General features: G+C 38.0%; 1 protein-coding gene across 1 annotated transcript in view; it reads left to right on the forward strand.

The window, feature by feature from the left end:
- Positions 1-13,269: 13,269 nt before the first annotated feature.
- LOC115256648 (tyramine receptor Ser-2-like) overlaps positions 13,270-20,117 on the forward strand; it is a 253,969-nt gene continuing 247,121 nt past the window's right edge. The window contains exon 1 of the mRNA XM_062844529.1: positions 13,270-14,253. Within this exon, the coding sequence (XP_062700513.1) occupies positions 13,740-14,253 (514 nt within the window). The 5' untranslated portion in view covers positions 13,270-13,739. The remainder of the gene's footprint in view (positions 14,254-20,117) is intronic.

Raw genomic sequence — 20,117 nt, forward strand, 5'->3', positions numbered from 1 at the left:
GCGGCAAACCGGGATTAGGTGGTACAAAGCTGGGCTTGATTTAGGTATGTACATCCGGCTGAGCTGACACCCATTTGTGGTGGGGACGCCTTTCCGAGAACTGGTTGCACGCAACCATTACGAATACTTACACCAGTAAGGACACCATGGATGTAACTTATTATGGGAAGCAGTAGTGTAGCTAGATGTTGCTAAAATGAGTTCCTGGCAGTTTTGAAACATATATAACTATCGAAACTCAGATCCTAAAACTAAAAACAATATGTCCATGCTGAAACAATTCCACGATTTTGTCAGAATTTAAGACAGAGTATCATGAGCAAACTTATATAACAGATTTAAAGGGGATAGACAAAATGATCGGAACAGGCAAAATTTTCACTTTTCAAAAAATGTTCAACTAGCTGTAACATTTCGAAAAGTGCATCAAATATTCTCAAATTTTTACTATAAGTTCATCAACTAGTTGTGTATTAGTGGTCCAAATTTGGAAAAGATCGGGCCATTCTTTGCAAAATTATAAAGATTCTTGGAAAAGGTAAAATTATTCGATAGCCAACTTTGAGCTGTTATATCTCCGGATTTAATGAACCGAATGCAATGAAATTTTGACCATTTATGACTTATATAATGAACTATGAAAAACCGTTGACTTAATTTAAAATTTTTAACACGGAAAAAAATTTTAACGATGAGATTATTTTTCTAATAAAACACCAAATTATCCAATACATAAACATCGTTTCAAAACTCAAGATGCAAATTAGAGTTCATCCAATTTTCCTCTGACTGACTTATATATAAATGTGTTTTGAAGGAAAGTAACAACATAGCCGCCAATAAATTGAAAAAGTAATGGAATGCATATTAAAAACAGATCAATTGACTAAAAAATCGTGAAAAAAGAAAACCGCTGTAACTTTTTCTCTTGTTAAAAATTTCAATTTAAGTCAAAAGTTTTAAGAGTTCATTATATAGGTCATGAATGGTCAAAATTTCATTGCAATCGGTTCATTTAATCCGGAGATATAACAGCTCAAAGTTGGCTATCGAATAATTTTAGCTTTTTCAAGAATATTTATAACTTTGTAAAGAATGGCACGATCTTCTCCAAATTTGGACCACTGATGCACAACTAGTTGATGAACTTACAGTAAAAGTTTGAGAATATTTGATGCAGTTTTCGAAAAGTTACAGCTAGTTGAACATTTTCGTAAAAGTGAACATTTTGCCTGTCCCGATCATTTTGACTATCACCTGTATTACATAATTTGTGAAAACATGTCTGACCGAAGTGCGAGAAATCTTATGACAATTTAGAGTAGAATTTCTGAACAATTTATTCACAATAAGTTATCTTAGTCATAAAGTCAATGCAGGTATTTTATACTGTTCTGACGTTTCGGCCTTTTTGTTGTGACCTTCTTCAAAGTCCTGACCCTGACGAGGACCAAGCTCTCAGTAAATAATTTTGGAAGTTAGTGTTATTATTATTTTTTTATTTACATTTTATCCCAAGGCTTTCTCCTTGTATTACTTAAGAGAAGATTTTTTCCAAAGACTTCTTCATGCATTTTTCCCAAATTTCGTTCAGAAGTTTTTCTACGAATTTCTCCAGGAGTTCCTACCAGAGTTTTTGAAGAAATTCTTAAAGTGGTTTCTTCGGCAATTCTTTCAACTAGTTGATTGTGATTTCTTTCAAGGATTCGTTCAGAAATTCTTCCTCCGCAAATGTCCACAAATTCTCCGAATTTTTTTTATGCAATTCAGTATCATAATCTCTATTTTATTTAACTCATTTCGGTATCATAATGGTCAATTTTTCCGAACTGGTTCATTATGCAACTGAAATGAGTTGCATATTGAAAAATAGTTGCATAATGTTCATTATGCAACCCATTTGAGTTGCATTATGAGCATTTTGCAACTCAAATGAGCTGTATAATGAAAAAATCATTGCATAAAATTTTGTATGTTACTCGTTGCAAAACTCGATATTTTCAGCACTCGTCGTATTTATCCAACTCGGCAAGCTTAATTGGATAAATGTACGACTCGTGCTGAAAAAACCAACTTTTTGCAACTCGTCACATAAATAACTGTAGGAAATCTTGCTTACGGAAATTCTTATAACAGTTTCTCAAGAAATTCCTTTTACCAAATACCTAACAAAGATTTGACCGAAAATTGATTCAAGGATTTTTTCTGTAAAAGCTTGGAATGATTTATCCGAGAATGTTTGAAATAGTAGATCCGGTATTTTTCTTCCTCCAAGATTGGTATTGATATTCTTATGAAAGTTTTTTTTTTACAAAAAAAAAATCCGAGGATTTTTTCAAAAAAAAAATCCAAGCACTGCTACACAAACCTCTCAAGGATATGTCCTAAAATTCTTCAAAGAATACAAAAAAATGTAACATGAACTCCTCCTGGAATTTCTTCAAATACTTCACCCAAAAACTCTTTCAAGGACTTGATTTCAAGGAATTCCCCCAGGAATTAATTCACAAAATCCTCCAAACATTCTTCACGGATTTCACATGAAATTCTCCAAGTGTTATTGTAAGGATTCCACGAGGAATTTTGGAATAAAATCCAAATTTTGTTCCAATGTTTGCAGTAAACATTGGAAAAAATTGGATTGGTCCGAAGATTCCTTAGCATTCCTGCAAAAATCTTGAAAAAGGTCTTGAAGTTATCTGAGAATAAACTCTGGGGGAGTCATCGGAATGATTTAGGGAGAAATCTTCACAGAAAATTCCAGAGGATATTTGAGCGAAATTCGTGGAATGTTTCATTTAGTTATTTCAGAAATCCATAAAAAAGTTCCTTGAGGAACTCAAAGAGGAACCCTTGAAACATATTCTGATGAAATTATCATTGGTAGTTGTTGACTGAATTTTCTATGGGTATCCGTAAAAAATATAGAAAAATATCCGTAAAAATCCTGATGAAATTTATTAAAAATTACATCGAAATATATCTGGAGGGTCCTTAATGGAGTAGCTGGGAAATACTTGGTCGAATCCAGAGTTATCCTCTTACAGAAATTCCTAGAATAATCTATGGAAAATTTCAAGGGTGCGACCATTCATTTGCAATGATTTACATTCATTTGCTATTACCTCAGTTCAGAAGCATGCTATCGAAAAACAATGTATGGATGAATTTAATTTACGTTCACCGCGTGGAGAGTTGCCTTCACAGCTCGCTCACGACTTTGGTATACGTTTGCGACCCCAATGTTATTCGGCAAACTTTCAGATAAAACTACAAGATTAAATTTATCCATACATTATTTTTCGATAGCATGCTTCTGAACTGAGATAATAGCAAGTGAATGTAAATCTTTGCAAATAAATGGTCGCACCCATGGAAAATTTCCTTAAAAAATAAACCGTTGGAGTAATTCCCGAAAGATTTGTTTTAGAAATGTATGGCAAAATCTTTTGATAACACTCGAATTTTTCGAGGAGTCTTTAGAAGAATTTTCGGAGGAAGTTCTTGAGGAAAATATTAGGAAAAGCACTCAAAGAAATCGTTTGGGAAATCATCGGAAAAAAATACTGAAAGACATTTCAGAGTAATTGTTTGGAGAATTTTCTAAAAGAATCTTCAAAGTTTTTTTCTGGAATTATAGAGGAATTCTTATAGAAGTGCGTTAGAAACTTTATTCTTTATAAAGCGTAGAAGGTATTGGACATAACCCAGAAGAAATCCTTTGAGAAATTCATGATGGAGAAATCCTCGGAGCAACTGCTGAAGAAACCCTTCAAAGAATGTTTGTAATTTATCCTCGCTGTGACTGCTAGTAGAAATTCCTGGAGCAGGCTTTGAAAGAGCTCCTAAGAACCCGAAGGAACTTGGAATAATTTCTGAAAGAACTCTAGAGAAATAACCTTGGAAACTTTTGCGATAATTTCTCCAATGAACAATTCCATCACAAACTCGTGGTGTTACAGCTGGATGAATTTCTGGTGAACTACTAAGTAAGTTTCTTGGGAAACTCCTAAAATAGTTCCTGAGGAAGTCTTAGGAGAATTTTTAGAGAAACTTCCATGTAAATTGCCAACGAAAATGCCGGGAATATTTTTTGTGAATTAACTTTTATAAAAATTTTGAAAGACAATTCTCAGAAAAACATCTAATCATCCAGATATTCAATAAAAAAAATCTCAATCAAAGCTCGACCAAAAATACTTCAAAAGCTTAATTTAGTTCATTTGAAGATTTTCACAGGATTCAGAAAAATATTCTCCCAGAAGTTCTTTCAGATGAATCTCCAGGAAGACTTCAACTCAAAATTGACTTTTATACTTCAATGGAAAATTAAAAATTGTCACTAAATCGACAAGACGTTCCATGAAACCTAACCTTCAAAACCATGTCCAAAACTTGCTCCAATGAGTCAGAATTTCTTCTACCAATGCGAGCAGAAATATGGCCGGAATTTCGGTAACCTCACTACGTGTTCGATAAAAAGGATCTTAATGTAGATTGTCGGTTCCATGTTCTATGGCCGTCCCAACCGTGCCAGGAGCAGTATAGTTGTTGTTTAACGCATACTTTCAGAAATCGCTCTCGGTCAAAATACCTTGTTCGGCAACTCTACGGAATCAAAATCAAGTCAATTTGTGCCATGTTCGGTTTTGCTATTACCAGTTATTTGAAATATGATTTTTTAGTGTAAGCTGTCCCAATGGGACAGTGTCCCATGTTCATTTATTTTTCTCAAAAAATTTCCCATGTTCAGTTTATATGCGTAAAGAGTTGTCCCACAAATGATAAGAAGCGACGAATGAGAAGAAAGCAGTTAGGGTTAGGAGAAAGAAGTGAACAAGGAATAGTGAGGAGTGAGCAGTGTAGAATGCGGATTGAACAGTGAAAAATGAGAAGTTTGAGTATGTTGCGAGGAGTAAACAGTGAAGAGCGGGAAGCTAGCAGCTTGGCGTGAACTGCAAGGAATGAGCTGAGAAGGAAGAAGCAGTGAATAGTGAAAAGTCTGAAATGAGAAGTGTGAAGCAGTGAAGAGTATGAAGCAATGAGGCGTGAAGAGTGAGTATAAGAAGAAAGTAATGACTAATTATTATTGCATAGTAAAGAGTGAGGAGTGAGAAGCGCGGAAAATGAACAAAAAAGGTTAAGAAAGGAAAAGAATGCAGTGTAGAGTGAGGGATGGAAATTTTGGAGTGTGTATCAGTGATAAGTGATTTGTGAAGAGTGAGCAGCGAAGAGTGAGTAGTTAGGATGGGGAAGTGAAGGAAGAGAAGTGAACTATCAAGTAGTGAGAAGTGCGGTATGAAGAGTGGATAATGAACAATAAGCAGTAAAGGGGGAAAAATGAGTGAAAATTAATCAGTGAGAGGTGCCCAACAAACATTCTTGCTGTACAGCAGATGAAAAAACCACTCTTCAGATTGATTTTTAAAATTTTGACTGAATAAGCTGTTAGTCAGCTATCATTGTTAGTTGGGTGGTCATTGGAAAGTGAGGAGTGAGGAACTAGGAGTATGACTCAGTGAGAAGCGAGGAATGAGCTGCCAAGAGGCAAAAGTAAATAGTAACCAGTGAAGAATGACACATAAAATCTGAAGAACGTGGAGTATGAATAAGTGAAAAGTGAAAATATATAAGTGGGGAGTGATCAATGAAGAGAATTAAGTGAGGCGATAAAAGTATGAAGTTAGGAGTGAGTAATGTGAAGAAAAGAGTGGAAGTGATGAGCGAGAAACAAGTAGTAAAAAATGAGGAGAAAAAGTATACATTGAGGACTGAGCAGAGGGGTATATGCAATGGGGAAAGTGGAGCAGTGAAAAGTGATTGTTGAGTGACTAGTGAAAACTGTGAAAAATGACATGTAAGGAGCATTTAAAAAAAGATTGAGGGATGATAATTAGTGAGAAGCAAAGCATGTGAATCGTGAGGCGCGAAAAATATGCAGTGAAAAATCAACAGTGAGAAGTAAGCAGTGAGGAATGAGAAAAAATAATGAAGAGAGACGAGAGTGAAGCGAGTGAAAAATGAGAAGAGATAATTAACAAATCAGCCGGGGCCCGTGGCGTAGTGGCTACACGTTTGCTTCAAAGCAGATGGTCATGGGTTCGAACCCAGCCCCGGCACTCAGTTGCTCTTTCCCCCTGAGAGCAGCTGACACTGACCCTTTTCTGAGCCCATGGCTCAAATGAACCCGGATACTTGAACATCGGCGAACGGCAACCCATAAATGACCCCAATCGGACTGGAAACAGGAACAACCAACAGCCACACATAAACATCCTTGTGCTCATCATTCTACCATGCTAGGAAGTGAAAGCAGCGCAACGGCAACCAGTTGTATATAGTAGAATTAGAAAAGAATACATTTAGGCGCTGTACAAATTGTAAGTACAGCTTCCACTTGGAATCGCTCACGCAGTGCCCTAGTGGACAATTGAGCTGTTAATTAGGTTAAGTGATTGAAGAATAATTAACAAATCAGTAATTCAGGGGATGTTCGTGATCTGTAATGTGTACGACACGTGCATGAGCGCTTAAGTTACTTTGGGAATTCATGAATGTTGTTAGGTTAAGTTAAGTTGAGACTCATGTGTGTTAAGGTACACCGGGGCAAGATGAAACGCGAAGTTTTGAAATAGATTTCAATACAATTTGAAAATTTATCTTTCGCTAAAAGATTGTTTGAATCAAAAACTATGTTTTATGGCAATCATATTGTTTATCATCATCAGAAAACATCATGTTAACTCGCTGTTCCATCTTGCCCCACCCGTTTCAACTTGCCCCGGTGTACCTTACCATTTAACATGGATTTAACACTGGCGTTGGATTTTGATTTTAGACTTCTACTCTACTGTTTTGGGATACCTCTGGTGGAATTCCTAAAACAATCACTTGGGTATGTTTATGCACAAAAAAACCGTTTAACTAATTCTTCGACATTCCGAAAGAATTCCTGGAAGAATCCGTGGTTATATTTGTGTGGAAATCTCTTGAGAAAAAAAAAAGTTGACCTCTGTAAATATTCCTTAAGAAATGTCTCTAAAGAAATTCATGTATAAATTCCTTGAAAATAATACTTTGGAAATTTCATATAGAATTTTTTATAGAATCCAAGTAAAAAATCCTGGGAGTATCTTTGGAGGAAATCTTAGAGAAATTTCATTAAAAAATATACAGAGTGCAAAGAACATTTAGATCAGGAGGAATGCCTGCCAGATCCACTAAAAGAAACAATGTGAGATTATCTGGAGGAATCTCTGGAGAAATTACTGGAGACATTCCTCTGAGAATTTCAGATGGAATGCCTGTGAAAATTTCTGCAGACCCCCTACAAAAGTTCACGTGGTTAGGTCTTCTGAATGAATGATGCTCTGGAGGAAAGCTGGAGGAATTTCTGAAAGAACGCTTGGCTTCATAAAGAAATTTGTTAGAGAATTCCTGGATGATTTTCCTGGAACCCAAAGCAGCTTTGAAATAAAACAAAATACTCATGGAAGGTTTTTTTTATTTTATTGTATTATTTTTGATGTCTCTTGAGGTCTTGGGCAATCCTTGAAGTGCTTACGGGAAGAAACCCTGGAAATCATTATTAATAACATTGTAGCAATTACTTTATTAATCCTTAAACGATTGTTTTTTGAAAAATTCAGGAATTTCGATTTTTTTAATGAATCAAAGCTTTTTCATTTGAGCAATGTCTGTAGAAATTTCTACAGATATTTCTGAACGAAACTCTGGTGACATTCTTGAAACAAAGCATACAAGAATTTTTGAAGAAAGTTTACCCAAGTTCAAAAGCACTCTTGGGAAAATTTTGAAGAATCCGTGGAATAATTTCGGAAAATAAGAGCAGAATTTTAAATAAGTTTTTGGGGAAATCTGTTGAAAAGTATCAAATTTTGTGAAAGAATCCCTGGAGAAACTTTTTGACAAATCACTTTAGGATTTCTCAAGCAATGCCTGGAAGAATTCCTAAAAATTTCGAAAATTAATCGATGGAATGGTGATAAAATAACTCCTGGAGAAATTTCTGAAGAATTCCCAGGAAGATTTAATGAAGGAATGTTTGATTGGCAGATTTTTCCAAAGAATCTCTGGGGGGGGGGGTTTCTGAAAGCAGTCCTGAATTATTTGCCAAATAAATCCATAGGAATTTTTTGAGAAAGTTTATTTAATGTTTTTAAAGCAATTAAAGGAGATTTTTTAAGAATAATCTCTTCAAAAAATCTGAAAGAAACTTGGACAAATTTCTAAGTAAATTCTTGAAAGAATTTCTGAAGTAGCCCAAGCAAGATTTTCGAAAAAAAAACAAACCGTCGAGAAATTTCTGAAGGAATCCTTAGAGACATTTTTGAAGGATTACCTGGAGGATGAGGATGTTTTGGAGAAATACCTTTAGAAACTTCCTGAATAAATTCCTGGAAGATTCTATGAGAGAATTTCTAGAGTAAATCCCTAAGGAATACTAAAATATAATCTGGGGCAATCTTTGGGCCAATTTTTGAAGAAATTCCTGAAAAACTTCCTCAAAAAGCCCATCTGGTGGAGTTTGTGAAGAAATTTATGAAACGATTTCAAAAAAGTAATATTAGAAATTTCAGAATCTCTAGAAAAATTACTAGAGAAATCCATGGAGGAGTTTCTAAATAGATACCCGGAGAAAACAGAGAAATTTACGAAAGTACCCCTGTAAAAAATAATAATGAATATCTTAAAATCCCAAGATTATTTTTGAAGAAATATCTGGAGGAATTTCTAAAGTAATTACGTTAAAAGATATCCTAATAAAGCCTTGAAAGAGTTTTTTAAAAAATCCGGGCAAGAATTAATATGGGTATTACAGGAGGAATCCTTCCAGAAATTTCCAAGAGATTTTTCAACGGTAATTTTTGAAAAAAATAACTAGAGGAAGACCCACTTACAGAGATTGATTGCTCCTATGAATTCTGCTTGAATCTTTGTCACTGCAAAATTTAACTGGCAGAGATAGGGTGGAAACTGTAACGCTGGATTGTCCTACACACTTAGAAAAAATCATGTAAATTTCCGTCACTCTGAATGCACATATTCAAGCAGCACATATGACGTAAATTTAAACGCACAAGTGACGTAATGTTCTGTCACATTTAACTGAACATTAAGTCATATGATGTACGGTTCACAAACTGTTTACGTCACATTGAACTCAATTTTACAATAATGACGTATTATTAAGTCATACGACCTATAAATTTACGTCATTAAGGCGAAACTGGATCCATTTTCTCACTTTATGGTTTTTGAGTTTTCATAAAATAACGATGCAATATTTTCGTTATTTTATGAAAAATCAAAAACCAAAATAATGAGGAAATGCTTCCAGTTTCGCTAGTGTAGAATTAGCATTTAAGTTAAAATACACATAAATAAAAACTAAAAAAAAAATCAGTTTTGCCTTAAAATGGTTACGTTCTGTGTAATAAATTTACGTCACGAGTAATTTTGATTTTTTCGTAGTGTGTATGCTAGCACAAAAAATTACAAAAACACAGACAAAAAAAAGCACAAGTTGCTGATATCAAAACGGAGATTTTTTTTCCTATTTTTATACGCGTAAGAAATGTCCCATTGACGATAAGGAGCGATAAGTGAGAAGAGAGCAGTTAGGAGTAAGGAGTAAGCAATGAATAGTAAGAAATGAGCAGTGAAGAGTGAGAAGTTTGAGTAAGCTGTAAAGTGTAACCAATGCAAACCAGAGATGCATTTGAACGCGTTCTGTTCATGTTCTGTTCAAAAGCTTTGCTCACGTGAGCCGTGTTCAAGTTCAAACAATAATGGACGTGTGAACACAGTGCACTGTGTAGCTAATAGCAACAGAGAACTTTGTTGTCACTCGGTCATCATTGCTGAGAAGCGCCTTTCGATCGAGATTTTTACAAGGTGTTTACAACATTGATGGATAGGTTGAATACGATATATTTGCTGATTTTACCAAACTATTTGCCATGATTGGATGCAGTCAGAATTGATCTCTTATTAGAGGTTTCCGCTTACTTTCCATACATCTCTAAACACGTAGGGTACATTATACTTGGTAGAATCTCAACCAGTTCCCGGGCCGGAAATGCTTTTTGCTTGTTCGATCGATGCCCATCTGGCAGCGTTGGAAAGAAATCCATGCCCGAGGCTTGGTCCGTTCCCGACTCAGTGTAATGGGGATCGTCCCAAGGATAGTCCTTATGTCGGCCACCGATGTCGTACACCTAACAATAATTGAGTTACTCAACATCCAACTCAAAGTTTTCTGAACCGGTTGGAAAATTGCGAATAAATGCGATGGGTAATTAATTAAAATGATACATTTAAGAAAATATTCAGCAGGGGGTTCCATTAGGCACTCATCGACAAAGCAGACATTGGACGGCAAACGACAGACGAATTATTTGGCCTTAGGTCTGGACCGTCTGGACTGTCAAGTTTGAACACAGCTGCGTGAGCAATCTAGTTACCTAGATTATGTTCAGAAGTGTGAACACGCTCTTAAGAGCAATCAGAGAACATTTTCGGCACGCTCACAGAACATGTGCGTTCAAAATGCATCTTTGATGCAAACCATTGAAGATTTAAGAAAGTGGGGCAATGAAGAGTGAAAAGTGAGGAATCTGGCGTGGGCGGTTAGGAATGAGCTGTGATTTGTGTAAGCGAGAAATGAGCAGTGAGAAGTGTGAAGCAGTGAGAAGTGTGGAACAGTTAGGTGTGAGGAGTTAAGAGTGAGCAATGAAATTGATCAGTCAAATGTGAGCTTAAGCTTGAGCTTGATTGACCGCCAAACCAGCTACACTCACACAAGGAACCAATGAGATAGCTGCTTGCAATCAGCTATTTTTAGGCGACAATGGCGCCTGCTACGTCAGGATGGAGAGAGAAAAGATGGTTACAATCGCTTGTTGCCAACAGTCTATTGAGTACTCTGCATTTGCACAAGGCTATACGGATGTCAGAATGTTGCTAAGAAATGAAATTTTTGCCATGGAGGTTGACACATTGGTGCTTGGATTCCAGGTTTAAAGTGTTAGATTGTGTGAAGATTACCGTGAAGCGGCACAGTTCGCTTGGTTGCATAACTTGTGGGTTATATGATACCAAGCTCGTCGAAATTGAGCAGTGAAAAGTGAAAGTGAAACGTGAGAAATGAGCAGTGTGGAGTATAGACCCAGCATTTAAGACTGACGATTTCAAGCAAAGCAGTGTAGGGTGATGATGCAGAAGTTAGCAGTATGGATTGAAAGGTAAAGAGTGTGAAGCAGTGAGAAGTCTTTCGTTGATTTTGTTCACCATTTACTTTATTTGTTGGTTTCAATTGTTTTTTTTTTCTTGGTGATGTTTAAAGTAATTTAAAAAATCAATTGAACTTTCAATCTACTTTTTTATTACTTCCACTGCCTCGGAGGACAAACAAGCGGCGAAATTTTTCTGAAGATGACCGAAAAAAAATGAAAATAGGTTGAAACGTTAAATTTTTTTATGACTATTAACATCATCCAGAAAAACCAATTAAAACCTTAAAAAAGTGAGAAGTGAGTAGTGGGGAGTAAGCAGCGCAAAGTGAGAATTTCGGAGGAGGCAGTGAAGTGTGAAACGTGAGGTGTAAGGAATGTATAGTAGTGGAGATTGAAGAGTGAGTAATGAGAAATAAATAATGAAGAATGAGGGATGAGTAGTGAGTTGAAAGTTATCAGTGAAGACTCAGTATTAAAAAGCGAAGAGTGAGGATGGTGATTCAGGTAGGAGCGAGGAGTTAGAAGTAAGCAGCCAAGAGTAAGTCAGAATCAGTCAAGTGAGCATTGAATAGTGGGAATGGATGAGTTAAGAGAAAGGAGTGAGAAGTGAGTAGAGTCGAGTGAGGAGTGAGATGTTAAAAGGAAGGAGTGAGAAGTGACTCGTGAAAAATCAGAAGCGAAAAATGAGCAGTGATGAGTGAGCAGTAGGGAATGAGCAATGAGGAGTGTGGAACAATGAGAAGTGAGTTATGAAAATCAGCCTAAGTATATGGTTTCGAATAGTTTTGAAGGAAGAATACTGCAATGACTGCAATAAGACTGCTTGAAATAAATGGTACGCCTAAAAAGTGTGATAAAAGTGCACATTTGCCTCGGATCGTCTCGACGTCTTCGGGGCACTTATTCCTCCATTTACTACTCCGATCCGACGTATCCCTGCGTTGTAATCACACTATGAAGGTGTGTGCACACTATTGTGTCAGTCCAATAGGTGAATCCGAATGGTCCCCCATTCTAGAGGCGCTGAGTGAGATAAGGAGAAAATCGTTTGTTTACATAAAAATGTCAATTTTTTTGTCGTCAAATTTTACTCATTTTTTGCTTTAGAAGTTGCTATTTTCCATTTGCAATGGCTTCCATTATCATCATTCTTGATGCCCACGCCGACAGACACCGGATTGGCCAGCTAACAAAAAATCCGGAAGATCGCCCGCCGGAGGCATAGCAAGAGCTCCTCAAATTAATCACACAAATTGTTCGTAAGTACCTACCGGATCTAAGCGCATCTGAAAGAGGAGTAAATTTTCTTTCCAAAAAGTGCTCGTTTGTTTCTCTACGATGCGGAATTCGATATGAAAAAGTGAAAAAAGTGCACTTTGCCTATGCTGCGCCATGGCAAATTTTGGCGGAGCCACGTTTTTCATAGGGTTCTCATTCCTGCCACCAGATGCGGAGGAAGCGTTAGCTCCCGTTGGATTTACCTATTTAGGGTGCAGTCAGCAATACAATCGTCTACCAACTTTAATTACCGCCGGATGCATTTGAATTGTCCTTCCCAGTTCCTGTTGGGGGAGAACCCCTTGAAAAAGTAACCTTACTCACCAACTGTTGTGCCGGCGATGGTGCCAAGGCATTCTTGGCACTTGCTTCGCCCCGGCTGCTCTTTCTAGGTTAGGGGGGTCAATGTCACCACCTCCGGGCCTCCGGCCAGCATCATTTCCGTCGCGTGGCTGTTTCGTTCCGAGTTGTTGATGAGGTGCTGTTGTTGGTAAACAACCGAGAGACCCGGTGCCGAAGAACCGCATGCGTCCAGCTTCGTTCGCAGCAGCTGCCTCTACTGATAAGAGCTCGTGCTGCAATCGGAAAAAATTGACGACGGCTCGCAGCGCTGCGCTGCGGTCAGAATCGGTACCAACGCGATACGACGCGCGGGAAATTTTGAAACATTCGGTCGCGTGGGAAAGCACCACGGATGCCACGGCAGGTCATTCAGTCTATCAGCGACTGAAGACCGGTGTTGACGGAGTGTGCTCTACGGTGCGGACTTGAAATTCGATAGGCGGCGGAACGTGACCATCGCGATTTCCAAGATATCCGGTGCAATAAACAGAAAAAAAAAAAGATTTCCGTGTCAATGGGAAGCTGCTGATTTATGTGCGTAGAAATCGATCCAGCCTGTTTTGATAATGGATAACCGCTTTGGTGGATATGCGTGTTGCAGATAGGGTGTACCACTCATAAATTAAGCTCACGATACGGGGGTTTCCTATCTTCAGTGGCCGTTCCGATGTATAATGGAGAAGCAATTGCCCGTTAACCGCATGAGTGATTGTTTGGAGTGTGGGAATGACCCGTAGAATCAAATGGAAATGCCTAGCTGAAGGATACGTGTTCGGCCGAGTGTTCAGATGTGATGTAGATAAATGAGTTCATAAGTTTCAATTAGTGTTGTTAGTAGTGGATGAGTGTTGTTCGTCAGCAATGAGTGCTGGCCGTGGTTTGTACAAATTGGTGCTACCGGATTTGTCTCCGATGGCTGTATCCGACAACGGAACCGGAAATGAGTCCGCCATCATCGGTGTTCAGTGGTTGCTCGGCGGTGAATCTCCGGAATGGAATAGCAGTGCCGTGGTGTTGGCTGATAATGAGACCGGTTCCGGAAACCTGTCAAGTGTGCTTGGAAGTTTCGCTCCTCCAGTGTCCACGACCATCCCTTCCTCCTCGTCGACCCTGGCCTACCTGCTGGAGGCCGGCCGGGTCCAGATTCCCCTGTACAGTGTTATCTTTCTGTTGGCTGTGATAGGCAACTCGTTGGTTATTCTCACCCTGGTGCAGAACAAGCGGATGCGAACCATCACCAATCTGTTCCTGCTCAATCTGGCTGTGTCGGACCTGTTCCTCGGAGTGTTCTGCATGCCGTTCACCCTCGTCGGGACGCTGCTGCGGGACTTTGTCTTCGGGGAGGTCATGTGCAAGCTGCTGCCGTATCTGCAAGGTGAGTTTGGTGGTGAAGGACTTTGTGGTATAACTTTAAGATGAGATGATGTGATAAAGACGCTCATGAGGAAGCTCTCGATTCAGTAAAACGACGTCATTTTCAACCGGAAATAAGACGATTTTATTTCTTTGAACGTTTTCGATTTGAAAGAGTTTCATTGCAGCAGTTCAATAGTAGACGATTGATATCAGCCTAGTAGAAGTTCTCGACAGAAAGAGTTAAAAGAAATTTATTCGAGCGATGTTTATCAATTGAATTACGTTTCAGCATATGTCGCTCAGCCTTAACCAATATAGTATTGAATAGAAAATACTGATCCGAATGAATAGTTCAACACTGTATACGCCTTGGATGAATCGGAAACGTGATTTATTTGATCATGGTGACTGCTGCTCTTTGCAAGCGCGCTCTGAATAATGTTCGGGAAATGCAGATGCATCCAGATAGCCATAGTCGTAAAAACGTGGGTTTTCAGTGTGATCAAACCAAGGGTAATGGATTCGATTGCCAGCCGTTCTAGAAACTTTACGTAAGAGAAATTTACTTGCCTTCCTGAAGCGATTGAGTACATTCGTGCCTGCCACACGATATACACATGCAAAATTATTTTTGGCAGAGGAAGCTGCCAATGAATAACTGAGGCAGTGATCAAAGAAGCTGAGAAGCAGGCTTTGTTCCAGTTGGAACGTTACGCCAAGAAGAAGAGGCAGAACAAAAAACTACACTTCGATCTTATTTCATGTCCGTTTATTTTACGCCGGACTGAATCACGTTAACTTTTTTACGTCTAAAATTTAGATTACGGTCAATTCCATTAATGCTCTAAGCCAGTGGTCCCCAGGCTTACTGTCTACGACTCTTCAGCATAATTTAAGTAGACGCCAAACGCTGCTTTATGTTGCATAGAAAAAAAAGTTTTTTTTGAAACTGGCAACACTGCTGAACAGTAAATAAAAATCTGAATATATGATTCACTACAATTGGGATGGTGTCCATGTTCGTTGTAGTATGAAAAAATGTAACACAATGTCAGCACGTCATCTGGATTAACTTTGAGTACCTACTTGTCTTTGTAAAATTTGGTTCAACAAAATTATCTCCACAACTGATCGATGTTAAACATCGATCAACACGATTTTGATATAATACATCGAATTCGATTGCTCAGTTAAGATTTTTGACGTAATTTATTACCACATTGATTGATTTATTGATTTATCTTTATTATAGAGACTTTCAGCCTTAGGCTGGTTCGTCTCTTTATTACCACATAATTTTTGTAGTAACTGACAACACTGGTCATGTAGATTCAAACAGAGCTCAATATCACACATCCAGTGTGAGATAAGCCATTCGAATGTTTGACAATGTTATACTACACCTCAAGTGCAGTACATTGTTTCACGTTAAGACTCAAAAATACATAATTGCTGGCAACACTGGTCATACAAATTTAGTTCAATGTCTCTGATATGGTGTGAAATAGGCAGTTCGAATGTTCAACAATGTTATAGTGCACCTCAAGAGCTGTGCATATACATTTCAACACAAAAAATGTTATTGCAGGCAACACTGGTCATGTAGATTTAATTAAAGCTCAATACAGGTCGACTCGCTTATCCAGATGACTCCAAAAAATCACCACAGATAATTTAAATTTACGGATAATTGACAAAATGATTATCTTGAGAATAAAGTTTTAGAAAAAAAAAAGTATGATAAAAATAATTATTGTTCGTTATGAAATTTCCAACATATATCTTTTGTTGCCATCTCAAATTGTGCAAACAAAGCAAACAATTATTTGATCTTCGGATAGTCGAGCCATTTTTGCCATATAATTGAATCACGGATAATCGAGTCCGATCTGTATTTCAGATCTGGTATGAGATAGGCAAACCGAAAGTACGATAAAGTAATAGTACATTGTTTCACATTGTGACACAAAAATTATGTTATTTCTGGAAGACAATATTAGAACATCTCTGGAGGGAATCCCAGATTCCTCAGAGAGAAAAAAACGAAAGGCATTTTGCGGAGCTTACTTACCTTACCGGTCAGACTAAGGCCCGAGTGTCCTCTTACGTACATAGCAGTCGTTTCCATTCGTCTCGGTCCAGTTCCGCGCTTTGTGAAGGGTCCACATATCGTCCTGCACTTATTCGACCTATCTAGCTCCAGGACTACAGGAATATTTTAAAGGATTTCAGAAGCTTTAAATGGTAAAATCCGTTTAAAAGGAGTTCCAGATTAGTTTTGTGCAAGCCTCTAAGGAGGTATTTCAAGAAGATTCAGGGCACGGGGTATATAAGAGTTTTAGGGAGTGGGTTGCATGAAGGATTCAAAGGTTTTCAGGACTGTTGATGTTGATGTCCGCTGGCCCCTAAAACTCGCCTGAAATTCACTTTAGTTCCCTCTTAAGGTTCTGAAATTTCATCAAACTCCTTGAAACCAATCAAAAACTCCTGGAAATCACTTGGGTAACTCTCGCTTTGACCGGCCCACTATTTACACCTTGTCTTCAAAAATGTTTAAGGTGCCGATTTTCTGAAAGCCCTCGCTAAAAAAGTAAGGAAAATGCATTTGGTTACTCAAATTGATGGACCCCCCGTTAGTTAGAGCCACAACATTTTTTGCAGACCCCTCGATTTTGGTCAAATGGTGGCTCACTTAAGCCGTTTTAACTCGAAAGTTTCTCCAACAACCACATCGAAACGATTTGTTGTTGAAAAGAGGAAAGATAGAGCTACTATTTACAATAATAAAAAGTTGGGTCGGCCATATTGATTTTGGCCGCCATCTTGGATTTTTATACCAAAACATTTTTTTTCACCATGAGGGCAACCACCGATTTTCAAATTTTTTGCATCAATTTAAAGCTGAGGCATTTATACATAACATATCAAAAAATTAGAGATGTCTTTTTTTCCTATCAAAAGTTATCTGCAGTTTTGTAAATTAAGCCACGTTTTCTCCATACATTTCCATGCGCACCGGCAACGACATGCAACAGCATGTATACACAAAGGCACCCACCGCAAAATCTGGTCAAATCGGAGGTTCGTATCCGTTTTTGACTGTTTCTCAATGATGCCGGCATTGCCTTTATAACTTTTTTAGTGTTTTGAAATGCTTAAGCCTTCAGCTTTCCATTAGTGGGTTCAGAATTTAAATTCGTGTTCGTGAACCCTGCGAAATAACGCTGCTTTTATGTAAACGACCGGCACCGGGCCCAGTGCGCAAAAGTGGCATGATTTACAAAACGGCAGATTACTTTTGAAAGAAGAAAAAGGCATCTCTAATTTTTTGATATGTTATGTATAAATGTCTCAGCTTTCAATTGATGCAAAATTTTTGAAAATCGGTGGTTGCCCTCATGGTGAAAAATTGTTTTGGTATACAAATCCAAGATGGCGGCCAAAATCAATATGGCCGACTTAATTTTTTATTATTGTAAATAGTAGCTCTATCTTTCTTCTTTTCAACAACAATTCGTTTTGATGTGGTTGTTGGAGAAACTTTCGAGTTATAACGGCTTAAGTGAGCCACCATTTGACCAAAATCGAGGGGTCTGCAAAAAATGTTGTGGCTCTAACTAACGGGGGGGGGTCCATCAATTTGAGTAACCAAATGCATTTTTCTTACTTTTTAGGCGAGGGCTTTCAGAAAATCGGCATCCTAAACATTTTTGAAGAGAAGGTGTAAATAGTGGGCAGGTCTCAGCGAGAATTGCCCACTTGGAACCCCTTGAAACCTTTTCAACTTTCCGAAACGCCCTAAAACATCTCTGAAACCCCTAAAATCTCTGAGTCTCTCGAGAATGTACCGGGAATTCATCTGAAACCTCGTAAACTTAAATAAAAATCAAATCGCCTGAAAAAAAACGAAGCCACTCGAAACCCATTCAAGAACTTCCTGAATCCTCATGAAGTCCTCTGAAACCCCTTAAAACACCCTGGTGCCTCCTCAGGATCAGTCGCTGATAAATAAAAAGCAAAATCTGTTCGGCTAAATAAGAATGTTAATGTATAATGCCGAAACAATTAGGTATACCTGTGTCAGTAAGACAAACAAGCCGTTGCTTGTATTGAAAAGTGATCGATAATATTGAACCAACAATCCTTTGAGCTTTCATTCGGCAAAATTAACTATTTTCATTTAAGTTGCCTCTGCTTCAGTTGTATCAAATTTGCTTGTATTTGCTTCTGTTAATTATCAAAAGGAAAGCTGCGGGAACGTCTATAAATTACGTCATGCTTTGAATGGGGCGGGAGAGGTTTCAGCAAAATATGATGACTCAAGCTGAGCTTTTACACAATTAGTGTGACATGAGGGTAGAAAGAGGGAGGTTGAAAATGGGAAATTTGAACGTGACGTTAGTTATGGACATCCCCTATACACAGCGACAATAACCAAAAAGTCGAGCTGCGATTCAATGTGCAAATATAAGGCCGCTATTGAATTTGGCTTATCAACTTCCTCGTTGTTCAACCGCTACAATCGTGTAACAATGGAAACTTGTAAACAAACGGATTTCTATCACTATATGGTGTATCTGAATCTATCGACGCATATCAACTACTGCACGAAAGGAACATTATGAGATGTCGACTGTATCACTTAACCATACACCGAAAAATATTCTGAAAGAATTGAAAAAAAAAACATAGCAAAGATGAGAGAGTGATTATCTCCGAAACAGTCGAACCCTGGAACATCCAAAATGCTTAATTATTGTTGGAATTTTGAAACACTGCATCTCTTTAAGGCCCTTCAAATGATGTTTAAAAATAGTGAAAGAATCAGATCAGGGGATAAAATCCACAGCTCATTGATGGTTATATTTGCGGTTTAGGGGAAGATGATATAGATCGATGAGATTTGAATTACCTTATGGCAACTAAAATGCCGGGTCATGAATTGGCTCAGTAGCTTAGTTGGTAAAGCACTTGTCTAGCGAATAAGGGTCGTGAGTTCAAATCTCACCTGAGCTGTGGATTTTTTTCCAATTTAACCAATAATTTACCAATCTGTACATATGTTGGTTTGGTATTATCGAAAATTTGCACTTTGGGTGAGTTGTTAATTTTGATTGTTAAAATTGCGATATTGAAATCATATGGGATTTTGGAGGATAGGAACACTTCCGCAACAATAGGAACACAGCAGCAAAACAAATGAAGAAAAGATTTTTGGACAAATCCTAAGCACAACAAATTGTACAATCTCATAAGGGCCGTACACAAATTACGTCACGCTTTGAGGAGGAAGGGGGGGGGGTCTTGCAGAGCGTGACGACCCATTCAAAAATATGGAGGTCCCATACATAAAGTGGGACATAGGGGGGAGGGGGGGGGGGTTTGAAAAAGGTCGATTTTTGGGTGACATAATTTGTGTATCACCCCTAAACATAAAACAACTATTAAAAATGCAACGTGATTTTTTTTTCACAACTTCATCTCTCAATTTGTCAATTAGCAACATTCTGTGTCTTTTCTAACTACTGTTTCTGTATGTTTAAAAATGCTTTTTGGTAACATTTCTGTCGAAAAAGTGCTCAAGTTTAACCACCGCAACAATAGGTACTACCACAACGAAGAAAACGATTACCCTACTACTGGAGGACTCATCGAAGGAATGCTTGACGAAACTGCTGGAACAGTCTGTTGGGGCATGATCACATCCTATACCTAATATTAGTACAAAAAACTCCAACATTTGTATCTCACCCTGTACACTGCAACACCTACTAGATATAGGCAGATTCTCTCTCCCAAACCTTCCTTATCACACGAGCCGACGATCGTCTGTTCTGTTCGCCGAGAAAGAATCCCATGCTCGAGTGCCAACCAGCTTCCCGG

Source organism: Aedes albopictus, chromosome 1, assembly GCF_035046485.1.
Source record: "Aedes albopictus strain Foshan chromosome 1, AalbF5, whole genome shotgun sequence".
NCBI classification, from domain to species: domain Eukaryota; kingdom Metazoa; phylum Arthropoda; class Insecta; order Diptera; family Culicidae; genus Aedes; species Aedes albopictus.